The sequence below is a fragment of the Tachysurus vachellii genome, chromosome 21, assembly GCF_030014155.1.
Source record: "Tachysurus vachellii isolate PV-2020 chromosome 21, HZAU_Pvac_v1, whole genome shotgun sequence".
Lineage (NCBI taxonomy): Eukaryota > Metazoa > Chordata > Actinopteri > Siluriformes > Bagridae > Tachysurus > Tachysurus vachellii.
The window spans coordinates 16,322,604-16,332,680 of NC_083480.1; the positions used below are offsets into that span (position 1 = coordinate 16,322,604).

At 40.1% G+C, this 10,077-nt stretch overlaps 1 protein-coding gene across 1 annotated transcript in view; it reads left to right on the forward strand.

The window, feature by feature from the left end:
• The window catches only part of ppap2d (phosphatidic acid phosphatase type 2D), a 39,195-nt gene extending 32,141 nt beyond the window's left edge, over positions 1-7,054 (forward strand). Inside the window, exons 4-6 of the mRNA XM_060897335.1 lie at positions 676-733; positions 4,726-4,902; positions 5,030-7,054. Coding sequence (XP_060753318.1) covers positions 676-733; positions 4,726-4,902; positions 5,030-5,137 — 343 coding nt within the window. The 3' untranslated portion in view covers positions 5,138-7,054. The remainder of the gene's footprint in view (positions 1-675; positions 734-4,725; positions 4,903-5,029) is intronic.
• The last annotated feature ends 3,023 nt before the right edge of the window (positions 7,055-10,077 follow it).

Consider the following 10,077-nt stretch of genomic DNA (forward strand, 5'->3'; position numbering starts at 1 on the left):
CCTCAGATGAGCACCAGAACTAGCGGGGGTCAAGATTTTTTCTTTGAGCCCAGTGTTTTGAAGACATTTACCTCAGAAGACGTGTTGATTCGTTGCGATTCTTCTTGAGGAGAAATATGCCGCGAAGCTCTCCCGCGGGGTGAAGAAGAGGTGGACAGTTGAAGTGTCCAATGGAGTTATGAGATTTGCGCTCAAGCTATTTTCAAGACTTTAGATTGGTTAATAACTTGTAAAAATAACAGACCCACGTGGGGACTGACCAATAGCATCGATATGTGAAAAAATATGAAATTGACCAAATTTGGACATACGAGGTTTCCGCCCGACAGCGACGATATGTAGCTGTGGTATAAGTGCGATAAAACCCCTGCTGTTCCAGGAAGATGATGGACGTTCGGGTGAAAACACTGACTTCCATCATCCACATGATCACGTCGTGGTTGATTATGTTCCTCGAACAGAACAGCACCGAGTGTCTGAACTTTCTTCATGTCTTTAACGCTCGCTCGTGAAGAAGAGAGTTTTCCGTGTTTTATTAGGAACGTTAGCGTTTTTGTGAAATGTGGAACAGATGTGCATGATGTGTACGTGATGATCTTCAGATGTCAGGGTGGGATCGCTGGCACAAGAGACCGTGACTGTGTTCATTGTTTCCCACTGTTTTCTCTTTTACAGGAAGTCCTTTTTCTCAGGCCACGCCTCTTTCGCCATGTACACAATGCTTTACCTTGCTGTGAGTAGTCATGCACACACACACACACACAAACACACACACAAACACATATACACACACATACACACACACACAAACACATACACACACACACACAAAAACACACACACACAAACACATACACACACACACAAACAAACACATACACACACATACACACACGCACACACACACACAAACACATACACACACATACACACACACACACACACACACACACACACACACACACACACACACACACAAACACACACACACACACACATACACACACGCACACACACATACACACACACACAAACATATACACATACACACACATACACACACACACACACACACAGAAACATCCGTACACAGATATTTAGCCAACAGCTGTAGCTGAGCTTTAATTACGGAGCGAACTGGCTCCACTGCGCTGATGAGATTTACCGCTGTAGGCCTCCAGTGCTGCCATATGGGAGTCTGCCAAAAATGTCTGTTTTTCACTCTGGCTCACAAACAAACATGCAAACACACACACACACACACACACACACACACACACCCACGCGCACACACACACACACACACACACACAGAGTGAAAGGGAAAGGGTCTGAGAACGGTTGATTCCCAAAGGCATCTCGTTTCAATCCAAAGAGAAAGGGCAAAGGCAAGGCGAAGAAAGAGAAAGTTCTCCAAAAGTTGGATGAATAGATGGATAGAGAAAGAGAAAGAAAGATTGAGTGAAAGTGAGAAAGAGAGAGAGAGAGAGAGAGAGGACAGAGGAAGCCTTGTTTAGTTATGGGTTGGGTTCTAGATGGGAGAGATGGGAGGAGGGTTTGTCCTGCTGAGAGATGGACAGGCTTCTTTCACTACTGACCCCTTCTTTCTCTCTCTCTCTCTCTCTCTCTCTCTCTTTCTGTCCCTTTTTAACTCTTTTTCTTTTTGTCTCTATGCTGATTAATTTTTTCTTCCCGTCTGTCCCTCTCTACCCATTCTGTTTCTCTCGCTGTCTCTTATGTTTTTTACTTTTTCTGTTTTTCTCACCTTGCTGTCTCTCTCTCTCTCTCTCTCTCTCTCTCTCTGTTCTGATGGAGAAAGAGAAGGGAAAAACGATGTAACTAACCCACGCTAACACCCGGTCGCACTCATAGCCCTCCCGTCAGTGCTTCTCTTTCTTTTCCTCCCTCCTGCACTCTGTGCCAGTCATGTGTCAGGAGATGGCTGTGAGTTTGAGACACTCTCTCTCCGAAAATGAGCCGCTTTCTTCCGGATTCTTTTGCTCACGACTGAGAGAGAGAGAGAGAGAGAGAGAGCAGTGGGGAAGATGATGATCGGGTTTTGGCCTGTATGCTTACTCTGGCTTTCTGCTCTGTCGCTAAAGGCAAAGTATTGGCACCTTTTTTAAGCCCGTCCATCACAGAAGTGCCAAAACACATAAGTCCACAGCGATATAAGGAGCAGAGCGAGTGGTTTGTTGCGAGTGGCGCACACAGTGATGACCTGAGCGGCATGTGGAGCTGTTAAGTGCTCGTTTGGATTCAGTTTCAGCTAATGGCTACATTTCCCGGAGACGAACAATAAGTGCAGCAGGAAATATCTTTGTGCAGGAAATATCAGTTACATCACATACACACCCTACATGCTGAACTAGTGAAATGAATACACACCTAGTAACTGATATCAAGTGAAATTATCAAGACAAGGGTCAGTTTTATTAAGAAAAAGAGACGTCGGATATCCTGATGTCCCAGTGGTGGATCATTCTGTCGGTTTTCATCAACGTTACCGCATCTGACAAGGAGAAGGGAGCAGAAATGTGTAGAAACGTGGCTTAGAAATTGTTCCACGAGGGTAATTTTTTTCGATAACGGTAAATTTCACCACAATCCATATTAATACCAGACAGATTGTGAGAAATAAAACAAAACGAAATGAATTACTAAAGGTCTTCTAACAAGCAAAAGGTTTTCTCCTCCTCTTCCTCCTCCTCCTCCTCCTCATGGTGTCGTCTAAACGAGTAAAATAAGCATCGCTAACGCTGATGATACAGACATCCAGATTCCTGTCTGTTCATCATAAACAAGTCGGTTTACTGCTCAAACTTTCCACCAACAATCTGTTCCTTCCAGCTGCTTTCAGTAACGAGCTCGTTTCTATCTCGGATCTCTGTGCGAAATTTATTTACACTGAAAAAAAAACACATTATACAAGAAACACAAATGCGGCGCATCGCCTGAGGCGTATCCCGAGCCGCGCTTTTGTCGAGAAACCGAAGCGACTTCCTGAAGCATCAGATCGCACGTGTGTGTCTGTGGTTTCGTTTTGGCCGTGGTGAATTTCAGTCTTCGGTCGTTGTTGTGCAACACATGTTGTTGTTCTTTTTTAGCTTCGTGCATTATGGCGTCATTTTGTTCTCTGAAGCCACGTGTACGCTACGTCACCTCTTTCCACAACAACTACACCGAAGTCTTCACTTGAGTCATTTTGTCTGAAAAAAATCTTTTCCCCCTAAAGTTTCCTGTCTGCGTGGGAACTGGAAGACGTCAGGTCACGAAATCTTTACTCATTTCTGTCCTAAATCCTGTAATTCTGTAAAAACTACATACTGTACTTACACACTTACACAACCCTGCATCATGGAGACTCTATAAAAGCATTGCCTATAGATTTAAATATAGATATTAAACAGATAATTGCAGGACATTTGAAGATCACACGACAAAAATAAGACAAACTACATTGTGGTGTTCAGGCTATTATTGGTAGTGGTAGAGAAGTGGTAGAAGTAGAGGTGGTGGAGGTTATGTTAGTAGTATTAATAGGGGTATTAGTGGTACTGGTGGTAGTAATAGTAATAGTAGTTATAGTAGTGGTGGTAGTAATAGTAGTAGTAGTTCTAAAAGTGGTAGTTGTAGTAATATTCGTATGGTTATAAGTGAAGTGACATACAGCTAAGTACGGTGACCCATACTCAGAATTCGTTCTCTGTATTTAACCCATCCGAAGTGAACACACACAGCAGTGAACACACACACAGCAGTGAACACACACACACCATGAACACACACACAGCAGTGAACACACACACACCATGAACACACACACTGTGAACACACACCTGGAGCAGTGGGCAGCCATTTATGCTGCGGCGCCCGGGGAGCAGTAGGGGGGGTTCGGTGCCTTGCTCAAGGGCACCTCAGTCGTGGGCGGCCCGAGACTCGAACCCACAACCTTAGGGTTAGGAGTCAAACTCTCTAACCATTAGGCCACGACTTCCCATATGGTAGAAGTATCGTAATTCTTGTTAAAGTAATATTAGTTATAGTAATATTAGCTTTGATAATGGTGGTGTTTGTGGTAGTAATAGTAGTAACAGTAATAGTAGGGTTAGGGTTAGGTTTAGTAGTTAGTAGTAAAACTAGTGATATTATTGTTAGTAACAATGTAAAAGTTAAAGTAGTGGTAGTATTAGTAATAGTAGTGGTAGTGCTGGTGGTAGTAATAGTAGTAGTCGTTCTAATTGTGGTAGTTATAGTAATGATGGTTATAGTAATATTAGTGGTTATAGTAGGTGTAGTAACAGTAATAGTGGTTATAGAAATATTAGTGTAGTGGTGGTAGTACTAGTTATAGTCATGGTAGTGGTGGTGGCAATAGTAATAGTAGTCATAGCAGTGGTAGTGATAGCTGGTAGTAGTAGAAGTATATTAATAGTAGTGGTAGTTGTCCCGTGTGGTCCCCAGAGGACAGCTACTGTACTTACCAGAAAGGGTGAAGCCAGCCGACTGCATCTGCTTAATAACTACAGCATCAACTGAAGCCAGAAGGAAAATGCTATTGACCCTCTTCCACATACACAAGTTTACACATGATTGACTAGTGGCTCTGTGATGTTAATATGGCTACTTCTAAAAGATTTTACAGTTTTTATTCTTGGAGTGTTCATTGAGTTTCCAGAAGATCTCTGTGTGATTTCATCCTGTCTGTGTGTCTCTGTGTGTCAGTTCTATTTGCAGGCTCGGTTCTCATGGCGTGGTGCGAGACTGTTGAGGCCGCTGTTGCAGTTCCTGCTGGTGATGTTAGCCGTGTACACCGGGCTCAGCCGGATCTCCGACTACCGCCATCATCCCTCTGATGTCCTCACTGGCTTCCTGCAGGGAGGAATCACTGCATACTGGGTGGTACGTGACCCATCACGAGACTGACCTTGGAGAATTTAAAGTTACACCTGTGTGTGTGTGTGTGTGTGTTTGTGTGTGTGTGTGTTTGTGTGTGCATGTCTCATCTCTCACATTGTCTTGTTTGCAGGCGTTCCACATCTCCTCCATGTTTAAAACCTGTTCTGCAGACTGCTCGCCTAACTGTCTCCCCCTGGACAGCCCTCTGTCTCTGTCCAGTCGTCAGACAGAGTGCTAGCGACTAGTCGTGGGACACAGAGATACACGGCGCTGCCTTGATGTATGAACCGAACCGAATGACATCAGTCGATGGACACAAGCTTTGGGGAGGTAAAGGAAGAAGAGGAGGAGGAGGAGAAGAATGTCCAGAGGACAATGTCCGTACTCACATATACATACCGACCCACTGCCTACAAGTCCCGCATAAATAAGATATACGACACAGATATTATTTTTTGTTTTTTATGTGAGCCTTTATGTTTATATTTTACTTTAAAAATCCAGCAAATATATGTAGTCGAAGCTGCTAATAATTGTATTATTCCGTAGTGACACTTATACAGGAGCCTCTGTGGAGTTATGTGGAGACTCCACAGGTCAATCACCTGCAGCTTATTGGAGCAATGCCACTTTGACGGACAGACGTACTGACCAATCACGAGAGTTCTGTGGTTACAAGCGACACCGGGCTTCATTTATTAAACTTTATACGAATCCGTTTATTTGTAGAACGTTTCACAGGACACGGTTACTTACTACAGAAAAACAAACTTGTATGTGAACCTCGAACGATTGTCTTCCATTCCTGTAATTATCCATGATCGAGTTACTGCGAGTTTCATTTGCATATTTATTTCAGTTACACACTCAGTTACATGTTACATTCACACCAGAAAGTGATTCCAAAACATAATCCATAAATTAAGACAAAATAGGCTAGCCGATTAATTAGGACATAAGTATTGGCGCCCTGTAAAAGGAAGAAGAGTTTGTGTGTGTGTGTCTGTGTGTGGTTAGCACCTGATGCTCTGCAATAACTGAGTTGCATTAATGGAGGATTGTAAAGGAGGTGATTTAGTCACCATTTCTGTCCTTTTCAGGTTTTGAGCTTTTTACCTTTTATGGAGATTTGTGGGCGTGGTCAAATATAAACGTTCTGTTCGTAATACAAGAGTAAAACACGTTTAATAGACAGGTTTAATAAATGAGGCCCAGTGTATAAAGGGTGCAATATACCCGTTACAGACTTGTCTTTTCTTGTCTTTTTTTTTTTTCTATTTCTTTAAATTTTTTCTTTTAATATATATACACATATATTTTTAATTCTTTTTATTTCTTTTCTTTTTCTTTTTGTTTTATTTTTACCTCTTAACACTTCAAATTTTCTTAAGTTTTTCTGTACATATTTTTTCTTTATTTATTTTCATTTTTTCTTTTTTTAATTTCTTTCCCTTTCTTTTCTTTTTCTGTTTTCTTTTGCACTTTTCATTATTGATGATCCAGCAAGTTCAATTTTGAGACAAGAGATTCTTTCTTTCTTTCTTTCTTTCTTTCTTTCTTTCTTTCTTTCTTTCTTTCTTTGCTAGGCAGCAGTGTGACTGAAATGAGACAGGGCCGGTCTCTCTCTCTCTCTCTCTCTCTCTCTCTCTCTCTCTCTCTCTCTCTCCCTCCCTCCCTCTCTCTCTCTCTCTCTCTCTCTCTCTCTGTGGTGTTGAGCAGGCAGACCACTGAACACTAGCGACCTGCTCGAACCTTTGGCACTTCAGCTGCAGGACTGAACTCTGAAACATTAGCACGTGGTATTTCAGTGGAATCATTTCATCAGTGTTTATTTTTCTCTTACTGTGGTCAACCATTCACCTTCTCCCAGTTTCACAAGGTGGTGATTATTCAGAATAAAACTGTATATACATCATTTTATATAAAGAAATCTATCCAGAGTTTGTAGACGTATTAGCACCATGGTGTTATGTGTATGTCAGATGCTTGTTGTATAAATAGTGACTGAGCCAGAGATATTGTATTGTCAGAAAGCTATATTTTATGTTTATAGTTTTATAAACGTTTTTGTTTGTTTTGTCTGTGAAAGCCACTGAGGCTAAAATAACCACTGTATTAATAAAACCAAACCAATAAAACGAATGTGCAACTATTAGCTCCGGCTGTGAGGCTTTCTCTGGGTTCTACACACACACACACACACACACACACACACACACACACACACACACAAACACACAGACATTACACACAAATACACACAGACACAGTACACACACAGACATTACAAATTACACAAACGCTCAAACACAAAGACACAGACATTACACACAAATACACACAGACACATACACACACAAAGACATTACACACACACACAGACATTACACATACGCACACAGACATTACACATTATACATACACAAACACACACACAGACATTACACCTACACACACACAGACATTACACATACATACACAAACGCACACACACAAATGCACACACACAAACACACACACAGACATTACACATACACACACACAGACATTACACATTATACATACACAAACGCACACACACACAGACATTACACACACACAAACACACACACACAGACATTACACATACAGTACACACACACAGACATTACACATTATACATACACAAACGCACACACACAAACGCACACACACACACACACACACCTCTTACACTGTAGCAAATACTGGTCCAACTGTATGCAGTGAACTCTGTAGAATTCTGTAGAAATTAAATTAATAACATTATTATGAACAAGTTAGAAGTAATGTAAGGTTAGAAAACACTAAAATGAGAGAATCAGAAAAAATGCAGTAAAGCTAGAAAATTAAATACGTATTATATATTTTATAAAACAAATGCATAAATAGTATTAATATATATATATATATATATATATATATATATATATATATATATATATATATATATAAATACATACATACATACATTATATATGTATGTATGTATGTATGTATGTATATATATATATATATATATATATATATATATATATATATATATATATAAAATTAAGAATTAAATGCAAAATCATATGCTATATTTTTCTAATTTCTCTATGTATTGTTATTTTTCCTTGTAAAGCTATTTCTATTTAATTTCCATTTTATTTTATTATAATTTTAGATTCCGTCTTTGACCATTTTTAATTTTGATTGAGGGTATGACTGTGCGTGTGGGAAATAAATGTTTTTATTTGATTTGAATTTGATTTCAAATTCATTACATGCTGTAAGATGAGACAATAAATTGGAAAAAAAATGTAATAAATGCAGTAGACTTTTTGAAACATTTCCAGCGCAATATAATTTTTTGAAACCTTAAAAATTCATTTCTTTTTATTTTGTTCTTCACGATCAGTACACAATCGTGATCATAAACAAAGATATCTCTTTTAATAAGATTGATGCACATGACCAACATCGGTTCTGATGGACAGTTTCTCCCTGAATTCTCACTGGGATGCGGTTCAGCAGATCGGCTTCTTGACCTCATTCTTTTGCTGAAATGTCCGTCTTCTCTCCAGGTTTACTTTCTTGGCTCATGAGATTAAATTCTCCTCCCATATCTGCCAGTGCATCTGTTCATGTTTCCTTGGGTGATTAAAAGCTGCACCATAGCGTGATGCTCCCGCCACCATGCTTCACTGTCGGTATTGTGCTCTTGAGCTTGTATGCACAACCCTTCCGTCTCCAAACATGACGAGATTATTATAAATGATTACCGAAGAGAGGACTATTTTTCTTTTGTTTCACCTGGGTCTGTGATCTAAAAGAGTTGTGAACAGATCAGAGTTTTGTGTAAGGTTTACAAACATAGATGAATGCGCTTCAGGTTGCTGATGATTGTTCTCTATGTCTCTGATGTTCCTGTTGCTTTCAGGTCGCCCTGAATTTCTCCACCTGCATGTAATCAAGCCAATTTTCCTCTGTAGTTTTTTTTTTCCATACAAGTGACATTACAAATGTTGTTCCTGAGTACTTTAATTCTCTTCAAGATGTTTACTAGATGTTGTTTACTTCCTAACCAACAGCAACAAGCTTTAAACTCACACCAGTTGCAGTTTGCATGTAAACTTTTTCTATCCAGAGCTCGATTCGTTCGTTCAACTTTTACAAGTTTATAGGTTCAACCCTTTCTACCAGGATACTGCTGTTGAAATCGATCTTTTCATTTCATGCTGTTGTTCTCTCAGCGTGTTTTAGACGTGTGTTTGTCCCTCTGTTGATGATCTTACACTGAGTTTTAGTGTTGAAGAGAAATCTGAGCTGCTTTTTAGATGAACAAACACTCGGAGCGTCTCAGAGAGCAGATATGGGTTTGATATCAACATTTACTCTGAACATACAAACATCTGTGTGGAGAAAAAATGAACCTTATTATGTCGCTTTGTAGAAGCCAACATTCTGTTTTCCTATTTAAGCTTAGACAAAAATTTATCAAGAGTAACTCCTCCTAGGGCTTTCGAGCCACATGCACCAAATTCGGATATGTTGTAGACCCTGGTCTGAAGTTTGTTGCTTTTACTTTTCTAAGCGATCTGAGTACCGGTACTTCCGGTACCGGGTCTCAAAGTGGCCTTTTTTCCCATAGACTCCCATTATAAATTTTGGAGGTTTATAACTCGGCACGCTTTCGAAATATCTACACCAAACTCGGCCAGCTCCTTTAGGGTGATACTCTGAACAAAGTTGTAAATTGGTGTACCGACTGGCCTTTCGGTTGTCCCGCAGCCCCGCCCCCAAAATATGCAAAATCAAAAAACTTTTTACAACATGGACATGTGACATATTAAAACACTCAGAACAATGAGGAGAAATTCCTCACATGTATTCTGATGAAGTCACATGCTCCTCTCCTCTTGCATCCAAATGTTTTTGCATGCTAGCGCTCCACTAGATTTCACAAGTTTTATGTACACTTGCATCCAAAAGTAACACTGACCCTTATGTCCACTCGCCTGCAAAAAGCACCGGCCTCTGCGAATACTTGCCTCGTCAAAGCCAACATCAAAGTTTGTCGCGACGAACTTTACAAATCTATTTTATTTTGTTCTACTTTCTTATGAATATATCACCTCTAGTGTTGTAGAGAAAAACAGAAATCCTGATAAAACT